At 46.5% G+C, this 20,507-nt stretch overlaps 1 protein-coding gene across 7 annotated transcripts in view; it reads left to right on the top strand.

Moving 5' to 3' along the window:
* The window catches only part of Treml4 (triggering receptor expressed on myeloid cells like 4), a 12,730-nt gene extending 9,216 nt beyond the window's left edge, over positions 1-3,514 (top strand). For 6 of the 7 annotated variants that reach the window (XM_052193177.1, XM_052193182.1, XM_052193180.1 and 3 more), the window contains 2 exons: positions 1,053-1,182; positions 2,524-3,514. In XM_052193177.1, coding sequence (XP_052049137.1) covers positions 1,053-1,182; positions 2,524-2,643 — 250 coding nt within the window. In that variant the 3' untranslated portion in view covers positions 2,644-3,514. The remainder of the gene's footprint in view (positions 1-1,052; positions 1,183-2,523) is intronic. The other variant, XM_052193178.1, reaches the window with a different exon arrangement.
* Positions 3,515-20,507: the final 16,993 nt, after the last annotated feature.

Raw genomic sequence — 20,507 nt, 5'->3', positions numbered from 1 at the left:
ACTAGCTATATAATTTAAGAATGACCTTGACCAGATCTTCTGCTACTATACACAATGATGAATCCTGGGGAGACTCAACTATGAAAAAAAAACTTAAGTTAATTTTTAAAAAGACATGACTGGGTGTGGCAGTACATGCCTTTAATCCCAGCACTCCGGAGGAAGAGGAAGGTAGGTTTCTGTGAGTTTGAGACTAGCCGGGTCTACACAACAGGCTCCAGGATAGACAGAGCTACACAGTGAGACCCTGTCTCAAAAAACCAAAATAAATTAATAAGTAGTAGACGAATATCTGGGAGAAGAGGAATTTTTTAAATTTTTATTTTCTACAGAAGACATTAAAAACTTACATCATGGGGGTTAAGTTAAACAAATTACACGAAGGAGGGAGGGATTATACTCAATAAGCAACATTATGAGAAATGTTTGCAAGCAGACGAGAGACTGGAAAAAATTAATTAAAAGACAAACACAGCAGGGCAGTTATGGGTCTCAAATTAGAAAAAAAAATGCCAATCCAGAGGAACTAGGCAGACAACAAGAGAGATAATTAATGGAACAGAAAATCTGAAAGGCAAACTTGTACTTACACATGTCGATAAGATAAAATCATCAGGAACCACCACGTCACACCTTCACAATGAGCAAAGTGGCCAGGCACTTGGAAGGAGTAGACAAGGTGAAGACTCAGGTCTCCTGAAGTGTCTCTCTGTGATCTCCTCACTGGCCTGCCAAGCTCTGGTCCTGGGACCACCTCCTCCCAGCAGACCTACATGTGGGCTTGATGGCTTCTTATCTAATGAGGTGAGGAGGTTCCTCCTCCCAGCTCAGTTCAGCGCCCCAGCCAGGGTTTTTAACCCTTCCAATTGAGTATCTTATAACTTGGTTTCCTCTCAGGCCCCAGGGCTCCATTCTGGATTGCATTCATTGTCCCTTCAGAGCTTAGGGTGGGTTGTATGCACATGAACTCCAGCTACAAGGAGCTGGCTTGGGGTCACCCAGGAGCAGGTGACATACCAACCCGGGCTTCTCTGTCTGCTTCCTGCCTCCAGAAACCAAAGTTCTTCCTCTCCTGGCTGGACCTCTCCGGGGCTTCTGGTCTCTGTGCAATATGGACTCCTCTTGCTCAAGGGCCTGATGCTGTCAGTTTTCTGTGTGCTCCTTTGCTGGAGGCGTGGCCAGGTGAGTGCCCTGACTGGGGTGGGGCCACTCTGTAGGGAATGCTGAATGATCTGTGACAACCATATTTTCAGTTTCAAGTGAATATGTTTATGAAGTATACAGCAAGCCAAAGTAAAAACACAAAATACCAAACTGCAGAGAGACCGCAAGCCACCATAAAACAAGGCACTTAAAACATCCAGCAAACACGGAAGGGAGCCCCACTGAGGCACCAGTGTGAGTTCCCAAGAGACAGAGACCCTGGCAGAGCAGTGTCCCCTTGGGTAAGGCTTCAACAGAAGAACAAAGAAGCAAGCAGGACAGATACAGATGCCATCAAATCAACCAGGAAGGTGGAGGCAGCCAGCTGGCTCCCAGGCACACTTGGCCTTCCCGAATGAGCTTCCCATGGCTGGAATTTCAGCTGCCCTGCCTGCTACACTTTCACACCGAGTGGTAAACAATAGTAACTTCTGCTGGAGACCTTAATCTGGTGGTTTGAATAGGAATGGCCCACACAGACTCATGTGTTTGACCCCTTGGCCCGTAGGGAACGGCACTATTAGGAGGCATGGCCTTGTTGTGTCACTGCGGCAGGCTTTGAGGTCTTATATGCTCAAGCTTCACCCAGTGTGGCACATTGTCTCCCTCTGCTGCCTTCAGACCAAGATGCAGAACTCTCAGCTCTTTCTCTAGCACCATGTCTGCCTGCACGCCACCACGTTTCCCTGCGAAGACAGTAATGGCTAGGCCTCTGGAACTGTAAGGCAGCCCCAATTAAGGCTTTTCCTTTATATATGAGTCTCTTCACAGAAATAAAACCCTAACTAAGACCATAACCTTCAGGCTGTTCACAGAAGCATGGTGTTTTCAGTCCTGGCCTCTTTTGCTGTTCTCTTCCTCCATGTTTAAGGTTAGGCCACCCATTCCCAGACAAGAGGCTTGGAGGAGACTGAAACAAACCTGCTTCTATCTCAATGGAGCATGGTGGAGCCTCACTTCCAGGGGCAGCCCCACAGTGAGCTCCAACAGCGCACGTCTATATTTATTTATTAGTGTAACGCACGCACGCACGCACATCACAGGGGCAGTAGAGGGGGCTCACAACCCTCCCAGGAAATATACCTAAGATGGGTAAGATCTTAGCAGAGATAAAGAGAAGTGTAATTTCTTGAGCTCTCAGCCCATTCCTCAGAAAGCATCTTCTGAGGAGGAGAGAGGCCTAGGGCTCTTGAAACAGAAGGTGCCCGAAGAAGGCCTCTAGGGGTAGGAAAAAGGAAGAACATATCAGAGAGCATTCCTGAGGCAAGAGAAGGTGGCACAGAGAGGCTACACTTAATGAATTTCTCCTTCCTTCCTAAGGGACGTGAGTACATGGCAGAGACAGAGATGATGGAACTTTCAAAATTACCTCACATCTCCAAGTCCTTGGGCACGTTTAACCACATCTCAGGGTATGAGAAGAAAGCTAACGGGTTCTAAGTGAGCAGAGCAGCCTCAACTTCAGCTCTGCTGAACCCATCAGGCAAGTTCTCGGGAGACAACAGCCAGACCCACACCTCAAATCCAGCTAACTCCGGTATTGCACACCCTCAGCAATGCATGCCCTGTAGCCCAGACTTCCCCAAAGATGACCAACCACAGGAAGCTAATCTGCAACACCCAGCTCAAGTACCTTCCCAGAACCCCACCCCTGGGCCTTTCTCATCCTCTCTCCTGCTTTCATTGGCATCACAAACCTTACAGGCTCTATTTCCCAAGTAAGCTAAGCACAAGGCCCGCACCTGTCCACTGTACTGAAGTTCACAAGTTTACATTCTTGGTTTGCTCTAGATTTCCTAAAACGAGGAGAAAATAACTTAAAGGCTAACATGGGGAATCAAGAAAGGCTGTGTGCTGCAGACCACAAACCGAGAAAGTCCAGAAGTTAAAGTGGGAGAAGAAGGTGTTTTAAACAAGACTTCCCAAACCGACCCTTCATGCAGCTGCACATCAGAGCTGACCGCCAGGGGTCAGTATTGTGCTGTCTTATCCAGTGATGCAATTTCATCCGCACAAAGTTTGCCCTTACAAAGAAGATTGTTGGCTAGTGGGAGGAGGGGGTTAGAATCCTGTAGGGAACAAAAAGAATGTCACATCTTTAAAACAAGAAGAGGCCAGAGTGATGTCCAGCCCATGTGACCTTCAGTAGAGCCTGGATACTGACACTCAGCATGAATGTGGACATCCACTATTGACAACAAACTGAATGCAGCCACAGACTTGTAACCATAAAAAGGCCACTGTGAAGGGAACACATTTTATTCTTTTTAAAATGTTATGTGTGGGAGAATAAAATATAGATGTTTCTTCACAGATGTTTCAGCTCATAGCATATGATATTATGTGTGCACACACTTTTGCTCCATTTCTCCTTTGAAGTGGAGATTTCTGGTTTCTTTGTTGTTGTGTCACATGATGTTTTCCTGGAAGCCATCCTGGAAGAGGATGTTTTGTTGAAGCAGACACATGAGAGGGCATGTGATGTTTTGCTGGAGTGGATGCTTGAGAGGGAGTGTGATGTTTGGAAAGAGCATAAATGGGGCTCCATAAACAATGAGAGGTCACTCTTGCCTTACAGCGCTTAACTGAGTGGTGCTGGGCTGGGCTACACTGGGCTGGACTGGGCTGCATTGGGCTTTGCTTTGTGGAGAGAAACACACCAAAGAACTTCTTGTGGTATTCTGGGTGATTCTTGCCAATTCGGGAGAACCTTGTGGTTTCTCCTGGATCAAGCTGCTGCTACTGGTTCAGGTTTGGTGTTTGCCATTGGATTGGTGTGGCTGCTTGTATTATGTTAATTTGGGTTTCCAAAATTGTTGGCACAAGAATCTGCCATGCCCAAACCTAAGACACTAAGGGACCCTACCCCTGGTTGGTTCTGACTGGTAAAGTTGCCAGCAGCCAATGGCTGGGCAGGGCAGACAGAGGAGGAATCGTTAGGAGGGACCAAGGGAGGGAGGAAGAAGGAGCTCTGCCTGGCTGAGAGAAGGAGAGGAGAGACACCATGCCTGAGAAGGTGCAGGGCGAGGCGGGGGGGGGGGGGGGATATAAAAGCTATGTGTGTGTCTTTCATTTGAGAATCCAGAACATTAGGGCGTGGAGCAAGGTATGCCACTGCCACCACCACCACCACTGCTGCCACTGCCAGGATCAGAGTATATAATTGGCTATTACTACTACTGGACTGTTGGTATCCTAACAACAAAGAGTGACTCACCCCAAAGAACTACATCTAAGCCGGTCCGCAACTCCCTTTTCCTATAACCATCTTTCCCCCTACCTCTGGTCAGTGGGCTAGAAGGGACGTTAAAGCATTCTAGAACCCCAAATAAAGTAGGTTTTAGAAAAACCTAAGCCTAGGCTCCCTTTACATCCTCATTTTTATATTCTCGCGTTTTCCAGTGCTGGTGCATTCTCTACTGCAAGCATGCTCTCCATCAGGGGAGACTGTTGGGACCCAGGGTGCATGTGATGTCTGACGCATGCCTGCATGCTCTCCATCAGGAGAGGCTACTGGACCCAGGGTGCATTTCCACTTGATTTCTTCAAACCAAGGTCACCACTCAAATGCATTTGATATGTAATCCTGAATTTGGCTGCTATCTTACCAAAAAAAAGAGGCATTTCCCCCTTGCCCCTTGTGACTGTATTTGTTTTTGACTCTCTCTCTCTCTGTTTGTGTGTGTGTGTGTGTGTGTGTGTGTGTGTGTGTGTGTGTGTACATGAGTCCTGTGCCTTTAGAGACTAGAGAGGTCATTGATGTCCTGGAACTGGAGTCCTGAGATGCTGGGGATTGAACTCCGGTCCCTTGTAAGAGCAGTGATCCATCTCTCCAATCTCTGTGTCTGTATTATTAACTTCTATAAAATAACACAATGTACCTTTCCCCCGTGTATTTCTCTTGCTCATTGCTGGGTGCAGATACCTGGGCTACTGATTTCCAGTGCTGGTGCATTCTCCAGTGCATACATGCTCTCCATCAGGGGAGACTGTTGGGACCCAGGGTGCATGTGAGGTCTCTCCCTCTCACCTTCATGATGCAAACGGTTCTGTGGGGAACATCTCTATCATGCTGTCCTTGAGACCCCTGTGTGACTTCATTAGAATTTATACCCAGAGGAGTGTGTGGGATTTCAGATTCTCAGCAGCTGGTGCTTCCAGCTTGGTTTCCTAAACACCACTAGACAAGCAGATCACGCTGTGCATCTACAGGAAGTACGCAGAACCATCTATGAATTGGTCATCCAAGAAGCAAATGCAGGGATGTTGGGAGCATGACGGTTTTACGCCTACAAATCATTAAGGAAACCAGAAACACGGAGCATGCAGGACTTTCTTTCCAAAGGAAAGGATGTATGGCCTATTTTTTTTCCACTCAGAGGGCTAGGAATTAAAGGTGATTGACAGTTTGGTGGTCTGTTGGACCAGGCCATATCAAGCTTCTACAACCAAGACTAGAGATAGCTAATAGTCTAAATGGTTCTTACATTATCTGTCTAGCCAGGAGCTCCCCAAAGCTCCCACAACCAGGACTGAGAGTGGCTAATAGCCCAAATGATATCTGTATGACCGAGAGGATGCCAGATCCTTCCCTAGGCCCTTAAATGGAATACGTGTAGCCTAGCTCTAGGACAAATCTTCTTGGAAGAAATGACGTGCATTTGAGTTGAGTTTTGAAGTAATTATGCCTTCTTGTACACTGAGGACTGCATTATACCAGGAAACTTTTTTCCAAGTCATACTCTGTTTAAATATACTGACAATGGCTTCAGACTCCTGGAGTTTGATCCAGCCCAGCTAAGTTGGCCTGAACCGAGTTTCGATTCTCGACCCTTGGAGAGATTGTTTTGCTGCCAGCCATGGCACCTGTAAGGGACCTTACCGTAGGAGGAACTACTGATGGTGTTCCGCTATGTGGTCAGGTTGTCAAGCTGCCTTCATAATATTTATGTTTATATGTATAGATTTGTGCTGTTCTTAACTTTGGTCAGAGAAACTCCTTTTAGCTATGGGCAGTAGTTAGTGCGGAGATTTATTAACTGGTCAAAGGCTGAGAATAAGAAACTAAGGGACTGCTGAGCCCTGGATGGGACATCTATATCAATCCCTTACCTCGAGGCACAGAGAACATTTGTAAAAGTATCTTTTATTCTTCTGCTGCAGTTGTCATCTTGGAGTCTGCTAACCTAGGCCTCGTCCTGGAAGCTTCTAGCCTCTGTACAAACGATTCTAGAATGAGAATGTTTTCAGTCTCTGAGACTTTGCTAAATAATCTCGTCCTTTCTACTTCTTTCTGAGCTCAAGCTGTGCTACTTCAAAACTCCTAAGATGACTGATTTAATCTGGTGTCTCTGTCTCTCCCGAATTGCTCTGCTTGCCCACAAACTAACTCTAGCAATCTCTTTTAATCTCCTAGCTCCTTCTGCTCCTTCCTTGTAGTGCCAAGGAAGTGTTAGTGAATCCCAAAAGACCGGACAGGAACTGATCCCATGTAAATCACACCAGGGCCTTTATTTAAGCTAGCCTGGGTTCAGCCCACTGCTGACACGCAGGACAGGACGGTTTTGGTTTTGGTGGAGAGGAGCCCCAAACATCTATGGAGTAAGGTTTTATAGAAAGTGGCGTGTGTGTGTGTGTGTGTGTGTGTGTGTGTGTGTGTGTGATTCTAGTGGCAAGCATCTAATTGGAAAGCTACTATGGCCTTTAGCATAGTTGGTTGGTGCTGGTAATCAAACCATAAACTTAATTTCTGTTTCTCTCTGCATTGGTGGGTGTTAGGAAGCAGGCGGTGGGCTTGTTGGGGATTAATGTATGTGAAAACACTGGATTTGTTGGGGAAAATTAACCTGGAGACACAGGTTTTGTTGGGGTTAGCCTAGAAACTGGAGCCAGGCTAAGGTTTTGCTGGGGAGGGGTGGGTAACTTGGAAACTAATGCTAGGTACCAGCCTGTTGGTTTACCTAAGTTCAGGTTCTCGAAAATGGAGTCTGAGCTTAAAGAATTTGGTCCCTCACTGGTTTGTTCTGTCTTCACTATATCTAACTTGTTCTCTCTTCAGCCTGTGTAAAACTCTCCAATAAAACTGCTCTTACAGGAAAGAGCTTCCCCATCTACATCCAGCCTGTCAGTTCTCACAGTCCCTGCCAGGCCTGGTATCCAAGGGAAATGACCTCACTGACCAAACCACCGCAACAGGGACATTCATAGCCTCCACTGAGCCAGCAGACCAGTTCCATTCACTCACACACACAAATATAAAGGGGCTTCATGCCTGCTTCCCCCATATCCCCCGCTCGGCTCCAAAGGGTAAGAAAAGCTCCTCCTATTACTGCCCCAGCTTTATAAATGACGGGCGCCAATCCCCGAAGCCTCAAATCCAATGCCTTATGGCAAATTGATGTCACCCATATTTCCCAACTCAGTTGACAAAAATATGTCTTTGTTACCATAGATACATACTCACATCTTATACGGGCTACAGCTGGATACTCAAAAAAGGTTAATTCACCATATGCTCTCCATCTTTGTCATCATGGGCATTCCTCAACAGAAAAAAATATATATATAGCAGCCCTACCTTCACTAGCTCTCAATTCAAAACCATCTGCATATATTGGGAAATTGACCACCATACTGGGATCCCCACAACTCTCAGAGCGAAGGAATAGTAGAAAGAACACATCAAACCCTAAATGCCCAACTTCTAAAACAAAAGGCAACCGCCTACCCACCTAATGTACAATTAATAATGGCTCTGACTATACTAAACAGGTTTAACATCTACAAAAAACTCCAAACACCCTCCTGTCTCCCTCCATTGATGCACACCAAAATTAACTCCCCCATCCTAGTGTGATGACGTGATCCTTTTGGATGGAATTTGGAAGGGACCAAACCCTTCCCTTACATCTGGGAGGGGTTTCATTTATGTTTTCTCACAGGATCAGCCTAAGCCTGAGTTCCTGCCTGAAATGACTGACACCATCTCACTAACCTGGCTTGCTCTACAGGCTGGTTTTATGTGTCAACTTGACACAGGCTGGAGTTATCACAAAGAAAAGAGTTTCAGCTGGTGAAGTGTCTCCATGAGATCTAGCTGTGGGCATTTTCTCAATTAGTGATTAAGGAGGAAGGGTCCCTTGTGGGCGGTACCATCCCTGGGCTGGTAGTCTTGGGTTCTATAAGAGAGCAGGCTGAGCAAGCCAGGGGAAGCAAGCCAGTAAGAAACATCCCTCCATGGCCTCTGCATCAGCTCCTGACCTGCTTGAGTTCCAGTCCTGACTTTCTTAGGTGATCAACAGCAATGTGGAAGGTGTAAGCTGAATAAACCCTTCCTCCCCAAATTGTTTCTTGGTCATGATGCTTGTGCAGGAATAGAAACCCTGACTAAGACACCTGCCTTTCACCGGCAGGTCAGGGACAGAGGAGGAGGAGGAGGCAGAGGAAATGCCACACCCAAAGGAACAACAAGATGTCCTGGAAGGACACCCATGACCTGGTGACTGCCGCCCAGGCCATGTGCCCTCCACAGTCTCCCCTCTCCCCTATTCTCATAGCTGATTTGTCCTTCTTCCTACTAACTCTGCTACTGCCCAGCCTCTCCCTAGCCTTCCCAGCACCTACCACTGGAGATCCTTTGCTAGGAAAACCTACAACAGACACAACAAAATTATAGGAATCCAGGACTACCCATTCGAAGGATGTCAGACTAGGATTGAGGTACCCCTACACCCAGACTCCATCTCCACTGTCCCCCGCCCTTTCCTCTGCTTTCCTTATTGAGCACAGGTGAATGTCTCCATGCGGTCTCCACATATGGAGGCTGCAGATGCTGGAGCTGCAGAAAGGAATCCACCAGCTGCAGCAGCACCATGCTCACCAACCTTAAGACTCATTTTCAGCTCTCCATCAGCGATTCGTCGGATGAACGTTGGTGAACAGGAGTCCTGGGTAAACTCTACCCTAATGGCCATGCCAAATACCCCATAGCTGACCTACATGTCTCCTGTGAGCTTGTCCCCAACTCCAAATCAGTCTTTACCCATGTTAATTAATATTCTTCAAGAGGAAAATCGATCTCAGAAGGAGCTCCAAGCCACCCTCTCCTGGCTACAGTACATCCAATATACAGCGACCTTGTTTAACCACCCACCCCAACTCTACCCAAGGCGTTTTCTGGGCTTCTCTCTCCCGACCATTATTAGCAGCTGTTCCCATTAACATGCCCCTTCATGAGCGCCATGGATCCTTACCCACAAGGAAAGCACGGGACATCCCTCTCTCTGACCTACCACCCACTTCTGACCCCCCACCCCTGCCGTGCAGGGCCCTCCTCGAAACCCCATCTTACATGTGCCCGTGACATCACCATCTCCAAGTCAGTATTGTTAACCCTTCTGCTCTCCTCTGGGGAAAAGGCACTACAGATTCCTGTATTAACACCGCTTCCCAAGCCTCCTGCACCCCAGTGAGAATTGTTGCCAGGTTTATCTCCATGAACCTGAAGAACTCCCCTTGCAGGTGGGAGGAAGCCAGAAGAAGAGAGAGCTCTTCATCTCTCTGCTTGTTGGACTGGGCTTAGAGGTCTCACGGGGTTTGACAGGAACCGCTGGAGCGGCTCTCCTCCAAACACAACATCTGGCACCCACAACATGCACCCAGTTGACAGATACCACAGCTGGCGGCCCACACAGACCCACAGTGGAACTCTGGATCAAACAAAGACCATGAGTTACCCTGGCCCATGGCACTAGCCCCAAGACCCTGGCCTTCCCACTCTGAAGACAGACACTCTGTCTTCTTCCCACTTTTGTTTCTAGGTAGAGTTACTGTACCAACCTCCATCTTCTAAATCCAGACAGTCCAACCAACAAGGACTGCTCTCTCTACTTCCACCTTGCACACACCCCCCCCCCACACACACACACACCTTCTAGCAATACCAGTTAAGAAAAAATACATTTGGGAGAAAAAGGACCTGCCTCTAGAACAAACATCCAGCAGCCAAGTGTGGCAGAGCAGGCTCCTCCCCCTCCATGAAGGAGAAAAGAGTCTGACAAACAAAACCATAATGGACGCGCTCTTGCTGCTGAGAATTCAGAAAAAAATAACCACACCTAAAACCCTTCTCCCAAGAATTCATGCTTCTTTGTTTAAATGCTTATTCTTCTCCATAGCAGGAACACCTGAAACAATGTTTGTGCTTTTAACCCAAAATTATTCTAAAATTTTCAATTTGTTTAAAATTTCTTTTACGCTTCAAAAATCATTTTAATCTCCTCCTCCCCCCTCCCTACCCTGAAGGTCAAACCAACTATGTTAATAACCATTATTTAATCATTAATTAAGAAAATAATACTATCTACTTAAGCCAGTTCCTTTTACTGTAACTGCCTTTCCCAGATACATAGTTAATATGGTATTTTCTTTCTCAGCTACCTAAAGCAGATAAATTCCCAACTCTACCATCTGCTTTCCTGAATACAACACAGGTAACTCCCACTTAAAGGATTCCTTCCAGGACTAAGACTTCTTCAACTTTTTTTCTAGGTCTAAAACAACAGACCACCGATATGCTCCCAATCAAACTGTTACAAGCTTAGCATGAGCATTACACCCTAACCCGATTCAGACATCCCCTGCTGGGTTTCCGCTCCCCTGATAGGATTATTCTACAAGTTTTCTCTACAAAAGGGGAAAAGACAGCTCTGCCACTAAGGCCAGACAGAGGCCCACCTGCTGTCTTCTTGGACCTGTCTGGAGCTGTGAAACTACCTTTGTCTAGACGCCTCATCTGACTGAAGGCTTTCGTTTTCTTTTTTTTTTTTTTTTAATTTTCTAAATTATTTGTTTACATTCCAAATGCTTTCCCCTTTCCCGTTTCCCCCTCCCCATATGTCCCATAAGCCCTCTTCTCTCCACTCATTCTCCAATCACCCCCTCCCCTTTCTCTGTCCTGGTACTCCCCTACAATGCTGGATCAAGCCTTTCCAGGATCAGGGGCCTCTCCTTACTTCTTCATGGGAGTCATTTGATATGCTAATTGTGTCAGCAATTAAAAACAATGAATTCATGAAATTTTTAGGCAAATGTTTGGAACTGGAAAATATCATCCTAAGTTAGGTAACCCAGTGACAAAAGAATATGCATGGAATGCAATCTCTGATAAGTGGATATTAATTAGCCCAGAAGCCCTGAATACCCAAGACTGAAGACTTTCAAGGCAAGCAAATGCTTAGATCTGCAGGTGACAGCCTTGGGTCCTTCCAGTGACAGATGAACTCTTGCCAGAGCCTAATGGCTACTGAACTTGGGGAAACTTACATGATAGTAAGAAAAATGTTATGTCTATGTAAATAAAACTAATGTTGTTTAAGACCTATGTTAATACCCTCATAACCTCTGTACAAACTCACTCTCAATTTCAATCCACTGAACAATTAATTGATCCAATACGCCCTTATCTTCCCAGCCCCCACCCCTTGTTACCCCTCTGGCTTATGTTGTGTTCTATTTTAATGCTTACAGCCCATCACACCCAAAATTTTAACTACAAATAACATAGACAGTCACGCCAATGACACCTCCCCTTTAAAAAGAAAAGAAAAAGGTGAAGTTGTGGGGGGAGTGGAACCTTGTCACCAGACAGAAAAACTTATAAAGCCAAGCAGATTAAGAAACCCAGCCGGGGCAGTGGTGGTGCACACCTTTAATACCAGCATTTGGGAGGCAGAGGCAGGCAGATTTCTGACAGCCAACCTGGTCTACAGAGTGAGTCTAGGACAGCCAGGGCTACACAGAGAAACCCAGTCTTGAAAAAAAGAAAAACAAAACAAAGCAAAGCAAAACAAAACAAAACCCCAGCAATTCTCATAATTGAGAAGAGCAGGTGTTTGAATCTGCTTCCAGCCAGGTTCTTGTCTGACAGCGCCTGCGCTGCCACGGTACCAAGTATTGGGCTTAGGCCTGGGGGACTGACAGAAGACACAGACTCTGGTCACTCAGTAAGGAGAATGCCAAAGTTTTACTGAGGGACCAGCAATTTATACTTGAGGCCAGGAAAAACAACAGGAAAAAATAATCATAGCCATAGGTCAGGCACCTGGGAAGTCCCTACCACACCTGGTGGGCGGGAAAACAATCAAGCTGAGCCACAGGAAGTTCTCTCTCAGGAAACCTGTGCAAACAGCTCAGCTGGGGGTGTTGGGCTAAGTTCACGATGCCCAACACCCATCCTGGAGCACAAGACCACAACACCCCACTAAGAAGACCATGGCAACTGGTCATGTAGCATAGAGCCCAGAGTTCTCCATGCTAATGAGCCCTGGGGTTTAGCCAATAATCTTCCCTTCCCAGACATTCTTTCCTGCAAAAGGTATTTAACCTCTGGTACACCCTGAGTAAGTTGTATGCATTCATTTTCTATCATAAATAAACAGTTTGGACAAGCAAGGACTGTCTCTCTCATCAAGAACTGCTGTAGTGGGAAGTCTTCGTTTTCAAGCTGTGCTGGCTAAGTGTCCTGCAGAAGGTCCCTCTAGCGCAGGACACTCACCCCTGAGCTAAGCTAGAGGTCCCCCTCCCCCACTCTGGCTCATCACCAGCCCATGGGCCATTCCCAACTCCTGGAAGTTCCCAGCAGCATCTGGGTGTCCCAGAGTTTGGGAACCACAGTCTCAGCTCCAGCCGTTTCTCACTTGGGCTGGGGCCTCCCATTTTAGGCTGCGTTCTGCCACCCTTAGCGGTGTGTTGGCATGTCCCATGAGCCTGACACCCTGATGGTGGCAAGGATGGAATGTAGCCTAGAGAGCCTGCTTTTTGTCTGCCCGAGCAGCATTCACATACCCCAGGGGCAAGGCAGAACTCAGACCACAGAGTCTCTCTCTGAACTTGGAGCTCATTTATTCAACTAGACTGACTGGCCAGCAAGCTCCTGGGACCCACCACCTGTGCCCACCCTGCACTGGGAGCATAGGTGCATGCTTCTGCACCAGGCGCCAACCTTTAGCTGCCAGCCCATCTCCCCAGCTCTGCATCTTGCGTTCCCATCACTCTCCTTCACTCTCTATCTCTCCCTAGAGTCTTCCAATCACTCTTCAGACCCTCCCCTGACCAGAGTTCCTGCTTGCTCAGTAGATCCTTATTTCAACAAGTTTCCCTTTCAAACCTAATCTCTAATTGGTTCTTTTTCATTATTGTTTATTCCGGCCAATGACGTGCCTCAGCAGGTAAAGGCAATCTCTGCTAAGCTTGACAACCTACATTTGTTTCCCAGGATGGACGTCCCTCCCAAAACACACAGGGAGCTGGAAGGATTCTAGGAGCCAGAGGGGATGGAAGACACTGAGTCAACTAAGCAGGTGCACATGGGCTCCCAGAGACTGAAGCTGCACACGTGGGCCTGCAGGGGTCTGCACCAGGTCCTCTGTGTGTATGTTATGGCTGTTAGCTTAGTCTTTTGCAGGACTGCTAACTGTGAGAGTGGGTGTCTCTGACTCTTTTGTTCCTGTGTGGTTTGCCCTGCCCAACTCTGGTATGAGGGCTTTTGCCTTGCCTTAGTCTATTCTGTTTAGTCCTGATTGGTTGTCTCTCTTGGAGGCCTACTCTTTTCTGATGGAAGACAGACGGTGTACTGGCTGGTTTTGTGTATCAACTTGACACAGGTTAGAGTTATCACAGAGAAAGGAATTTCAGTTGGGGAAGTGGCCCCATGTGATCCATCTGTGGGGCATTTTCTCAGTTAGTGATCAAGGGGTGAAGGCCCCTTGTAGGTGGTACCATCCCTGGACTGGTAGTCTTGGGTTCTGTAAGAGAGCAGGCTGAGCAAGCCAGGGGAAGCAAGCCAGTAAGAAACATCCCTCCATGGCCTCTGCATCAGCTTCTGCTTCCTGACCTGCTTGAGTTCCAGTCCTGACTTCCTTTAGTGATGAACAGCAGTATGGAAGTGTAAGCTCAATAAACCCTTTCCTCCCCAACTTGCTTCTTGGTCATGATGTTTGTACAGGCATAGAAACCCTGACAGAGGGGGGAGTGGATCCAGGGAATCGGGGAGGAGCTGGGAGGAGTGGAAGGAGGGGAAACTGTGGCCAGGATGTATTGTATGAGAAAATTAAATTAAAATGTATATGTTAAAAATTAGAAGACCTCACCCAGCAAGGGATGGGAGCAGATGCAGAGTCTCACAGCCATATATTAGGGGGAGCTCAAAGAGTCCTGCAGAGAAAGGGGAGGAAGGATTAGAGGAGCCAGAGGAGTCAGAGACTCCACAAGAACACAGCCCACAGAATCAAATGATCAGGATTCATGGACACTCACAGAGATTTGGGGAGCCTGTAGGGGTCTGCTCTAGGTTCTCTGTGTACATGTTATGGTTGTATAGCTGGTGTTCTTGGGGGACTCCTAACAGTGGAAGCAGGGGCTATCTCTGACTCTATTGTCTGCTTATGGTACCATTTCCTCCTACTGGGTTGCTTTATCCAGCCTTGGCATGATGCTACGTGCCTGGTCTTATTGTAGCTTGTTATGCCGTGTTTGGTTGATATCCCTGGGAGGCCTGCTCTTTTCTGAGGGAAGGCGAAGGAAGAGTGGATCTGGGAAGAAGGCAAGTGGTGGGAAGAGACTGGGGGTGGGGAGGAGAGAAAGAGGAAACTGCAGCCAGGATGTAATATATGAGAAAAGAAAAATAGAAACTTAAAACAAAACCAAACCAAAGGACACTAGTCCTAGAGGATCCACTGCCCCCTTCTGGGTCCCTTGGATACTGCACATATGTTGTCCATAGACATACATGCAGATAAAGCACCCATACACATAAAATAAATAAATCTGAAACATCACCGACCAAATGACAAACATAATCTGTTTTTTGTTTTTTGTGTGTGTGTGTGTGTGTTTTGAAACAGGCTCTCTACACGTCGAGAGCCAGTCTCAGCTTGTCCTGAGGGGTCCTGAGGAAGGGGTGCTTTGGAGTGGCAGAACAACAACTCAGAGTCAATCATGAATGCAAGCTGAGGGCTCTGTGTTCTGCTTGAGATAGCTAACTCTCTCCTGCAGACCAAAGCCCAGTATTTTATTGTGCATAAGCTACTTCCTTAGGAATTGAATATTAATTCAATCATTTACTCCAGGTTCCCTTTTGATTATTCCACAAATCAGTATGACTCTAAAGACAGAGCCACATGGCCAAAGCTGCCGAGTTCTTATGATTGCTGAAGTTGGAACATGCCTCCTTGTTCTATAATATTATCATCAGCTTTCTACTTCCCAACTCCTTCACTGCCTTGGCTTTGCTGTCCTGGAACTTGCTCTGTAGACAGACCTTGAATTCAGAGATCTGCATAGCTCTGTCTCCGGAACGCTGGAATTAAAGTCATGTACCACCACGCCTGGGCCTAAGCTTTTCTTCACCTAGAACTTGCTCTGTCCCAGGCTGGCCTTGAACTCAGAAGTCTGCTTGCCTTTGTCTCCTGGGATTAAAGATATGTGTCACCATGACTGGGACTAAGCTTTGAATGTTCACTATTCTTCAAGATCTGGATCAAAAGCCTGTGTCTTCTAGCCTAAAGAGCTGGATCACAAGTGGGCCATTTCTGGATTGTAGTTCATTCCAGATTAAAAATCCAAACTATTCCTTGGTCAACTGCAAACACAAACAATAAACTTAGCTGGGTGGGCTTGCCTGAAGGGCTGTCCTGAAGGTCACAAGGTACCATTTTGCTGAGGAACACCAGACACATTCTCCATTCCTAGAATCATGCTGTTTCTGATTATCATGGAGTCATTAACCCTGGCATGGGGAGGAGAAATATAAATTCTCCCTGAAGGAGAAATATAAAATAAAACATATACATTATTATATAAACAAGCCTTGTGCCTACAGTAACCATCAGAACTTGAGAAGACCCCCATGCCCTGCTGGCTCTGCTCCGGTGGTGGAAACTATGTCATCTACATGACCCTTGCTTCCCTAGAACTGTTATGTAGTCCTGGCTGGTCTCAAACTCACAGAGACCTGCCTCTACCTCCCCAGTTCTGGGATTAAAGGCCTGTGCACATGCCTGGCTGGATAAAATTATTACCTTCATTTTAACATCTAATTTTATGGCTTCTCATCGCCTGTAGAATGACTATTGTATTTATTTCTCTTTAAGATATTTTTTCAGGTTGTCCTTTCTATAGCATTTGGCAACCTTTTTTTTTTTTTTTTTTTACTCCTCTTTGAGGACTCACTGCTTTTTTTTTAATTAATTAATTAAATTATTTATTTGGTTTTTTGTAGACATGGTTTCTCTGTATAGCCCTGGCTGTCCTGGAACTCACTCTGTAGACCAGGCTGGCCTCGAACTCAGAAATCCACCTGCCTCTGCCTCCCAAGTGCTGGGATTAAAGACGTGCACCACCACCGCCCGAGGACTCACTGCTTAAGGAAGCTCAAGGGATGAGATGAGAACCTTGCCAGAGAAGCCCAGACAGACATATTTAGCACATCATAGAGTCACCCAAATCAGAGACTAAAAAAACCAAGACAATATCTTTATTTACAATTTTTTTCACTTCCTTTTAACACCTTAAGCTAAACAAAACCATAAAAGGAAATGAAAAATATAAATTTTAAGTTAGAAGATATTTAAAAATAAAACAAAAAACATGTGTGTTGAGGAAGAGATGTAAGCAGTAGAAGACACAGATAGGAGCCGTAGAGAAAAAGGTCAGAGATTTAAAACCCCAAAGACAGGCATAATGGCTCAAACCTGAAATTCCAGGACATGGGAAGTATAGGGAAGAGGATGAATAATTCAAGGTCATGGAGTTCAAGTTATGCAGTGGGTTTGAGATCAGCATAGGCCGCAGGAGAGCCTGCCTAAAAACTAGATGAAGTTAGGATTTTCTGTGTTTTAAGACACTATGAGGGAAAAAAGACAAAAAACATAAAGAGTTGACAAGAAGGTGTGGAAGCACAGAGAGGGGGAGAAAAGGGGGGCAGAGAAGGGAGAGAGGAGGAGAGAGACACAGAGAGGGGAGAGATGGGGGAGAGAGGGGGAAGAGGTGGGGGAGAGAGGGGGAAGAGGTGGGGGAAGAGGTGGGGGAAGAGGTGGGAGAGAGAGAGAGGGGTAGAGAAGTGGGAGAGAGAGGGAAGAGAAAGACAGAGAAGGGGAAGAGAGACAGAGTGGAGAGAGAGACAGAGAGAGAGAGAGAGAAAGAGAGAGAGAGCACTAGAAAGCAATAACCTAATCCCCTCTCTGTTGTAGAAAATATTAATCCTGGCCTGGGACTTCTACCCCACCTTAGACCATTTAAGTTCCTGGATGAAAAGACACACACTGCTTTATATTTACAATAAGCCTCAATCAACACAAGAGCTGGGCACCTGTGTCTGCTTCAGCTAAATGTTCCCTCGTGTGTTTGCCCTGGCAAAACACCATCCAACCGACTTTCTAAAGAACCCGTGAGTTTCTCATCACTTGTCTTCCACTCAGACTCCCTGGGACAACCAGTCTCGGAGGCCCCAAATCGGAATTAGAATACAAGCAGCATTAGGCCACCCCACCTCGCCTCTCAGTAGCTGTCTTAGGGTTTCTAGTGCTGCGATAAGGCACCGTAACTGTGGTGGTTTGGATAGGTTTGGTCTCCATAGATTCACGTGTTTTGATGCTTGGCACCGTTAGAAGGCGTGTCCTTATTGGAGTAGGTCTGGCCTTGTTGGAGAAAGACCATCACTGTGTAGATGAGCTTTGAGTTCTCCTATACTCGAGCTGCACCCAGTGTGGAATCAGAGCCTCCTGCCTGCCTGCCTGCCTGTGGAGGACAGTCCCCTTTTGCTGCTTTCAGATCAAGATGTAGAGAACTCTCAGCTCCTCCAACACCAGGTCTGACTGGACACTGCCATGCTTCCCACCATGATGATAACGGACTAAACCTCTGAAACTATAAGCCAGCCCCAATTAAAATTTTCCTTTTATGAGAGTTGCCTTGGCCATGGTGTCTCTTCACAGAAATAAAGTCCAAGCTAAGACAATGACCAAAAGCAACTTGAAGAGGAAAGGATTTATCTTGGTTTACACTGCAGATAACAGCCCATCATTGAGGGAAATCAGGGCAAGAACCCAAGGAAGGAACCTGAAGGCAGGAGCAGAGGCAGAGGCCACGGAGGGCTGCTGCTTACTGGCTTGCTCTCCAAGGCTTGCTCATCCTGCTTTCTTATAGAACCAGGAGAACCAGCCCTGTTAACTGTGATCTGGGTTCTCCCACATCAATCATCAATCAAGAAAATGCAACACAGGCCTGCCCACAGGCTAACCCTGGGTGGGGCATTTTCACAATTGAGATTCTCTCTTTCCAAACGACTGACTTGTGTCAAGGTGACATAGAACTTGCCAACACAGCAGGCCCCTTCTCCTAAATGTTCTGCTTCTTCTCAGTAAATACAGACAGGTGGCAATGCCTTTAACTCAAGTCTTTAAAAGGCATTTGTGCAAGCTGCCATGGATTCTTAGAGGCGTCCCCTTGAAGATGCTTTGGTTTGGTGGGCACGGTAGTGTTGCCCTATGGCTTCTTCAGCTGAGATCCACATCGGTGACATTGGCAGAGCAGACTTGGGGCCCCAAGGTGGACACAGAACACTCTTGTCTGTTGGTGGGTCCTGTGGCAGGGCAGAGCTGCTCTGCTGGGCCTACACAAGCAGGGTGACGTTGATACAGAAGAGATGGGTACTTCTCAAATTCTCCCTCTTTGATGGAGTCACCCCAGTGGGTACAGGATGTGGTATAGTGCCTATGGAAGCAGTGTGAGACCAAGAATGGGTTCAATGCCAGGCTTGGTGGCTCCCAGCAGGAGAATCTCTGTGAGCTCCAAGCCAGCCTGGTCTATGTAGTAAGTTCTGGACAGTCAGAGAGACACAGTGAGACCCTGTCTTATTTTGTTTTTTGTTGTTGTTTGTTGTGTTTAAGAGTGGGTTTGGTTTTACAAGGTACCATGTAATGTTGACCTGGCTAGAGGGTTGAGTTCCTACCTTGTATCAATGCAAGAAGTATGTGGCCCTTAAACTGGCTTCAAGGTCCTTGAGGGCTGCAGGATTCTCCAGTAGCAAAATCGTCTACTGTCTGTGGTATCTTCTGAGGTTGATGACATCACCTAGCTTACCTTTCCTGTCCTGGAAAGACATTGTTGTTTCCTAGAAGATTCCAATGAGGTATCAGAACAGGAACACAAAGTTTTTCACTTTTTTTTTAAACCAAAACCAGCTCTGACAAGATTCATCCTCGGGGATGCTGAGATGACTTACTGTTTCAGTTCCCTGCTGATCCGGCCTCACTTGAAGATGTTTCCAGAGACTTGCTTCTAGAACCGCAACAGCGTCAGGGGTGGCTGCTGATTCCTGATGACCTCAGTTTATCCAGTCGTTTAGATGGATTCAGTCAGAACTTCAGTCAAGCCTTGAATGTTCTAATATACCGAAACTGGATAACAAATGCTAAAGCTAGCTTTCTTAAGTCTAACCAAATTTTCCAATTTTCCTACCCCTTCCTTGAGAGAGAGAGAGAGAGAGAGAGAGAGAGAGAGAGAGAGAAGCAAGAAGAATTGCTCCCCGATTCAGCAGGAAGAAGTTGTGGAGAGTTGGAGAGTTATCATCCTGATTCCTTGGGTTTGAGAGTCTGGTTATGGTTATTTTTATAAATTATAGATCAGTTGTCATTTTAAGGGATTTTAAGGGATAATTTGAAATTGGTCATAATTTTGGATAAGGAGGAAACTAAATAGAGAGCTTAGACTTTGGGATTTCTGTCTTTCCTCTTCTCTATCTTTTCTTTCTTAGGTAAAAGGTGGGGGTTGAAAAGAAAAAGGGGGATAGAGTGATATTATAAGAAATTAGATATACAGGGATGGATTGCTGGACTTATTTGCAGTGCATTTGGCCTAATGCTGCTTGTAGTCTTATGTTAATTTGTGTCCCCCAAATTGTTTGCAATTGGTAAAGAAAGATGCCAGCAGCCAATGGCTGGGCAGGACAGACAGAGGCGGGGCTTGAGGATTCTAGGGCTTGGGATGGAAAGGAGATGAGAGGTGGAGGCAAGGTGGAGGCGAGGTAGAGGAGGGGAGATGCCATGCCTGAGGAGAGTGGAGGACAGGAAGGCATGGCCGCTGAGTGTGAACCAGAACACTCCCAGGACAGCCAAGGGAGAAGAAAGAATTTAGTAAGTGATAACTCGGGATTATCAACAGCAGGAGGATTAAGTTCACTGGAGCTTACGAAGTGGCCCAGTTATTGTGCTGATGAAGGAATATTAAAATATAAAGGCTGTGTGTGT

The sequence above is a fragment of the Apodemus sylvaticus genome, chromosome 9 (genome assembly GCF_947179515.1).
Source record: "Apodemus sylvaticus chromosome 9, mApoSyl1.1, whole genome shotgun sequence".
NCBI lineage: Eukaryota > Metazoa > Chordata > Mammalia > Rodentia > Muridae > Apodemus > Apodemus sylvaticus.
This window is presented reverse-complemented; position numbering and strand designations above follow the sequence as displayed.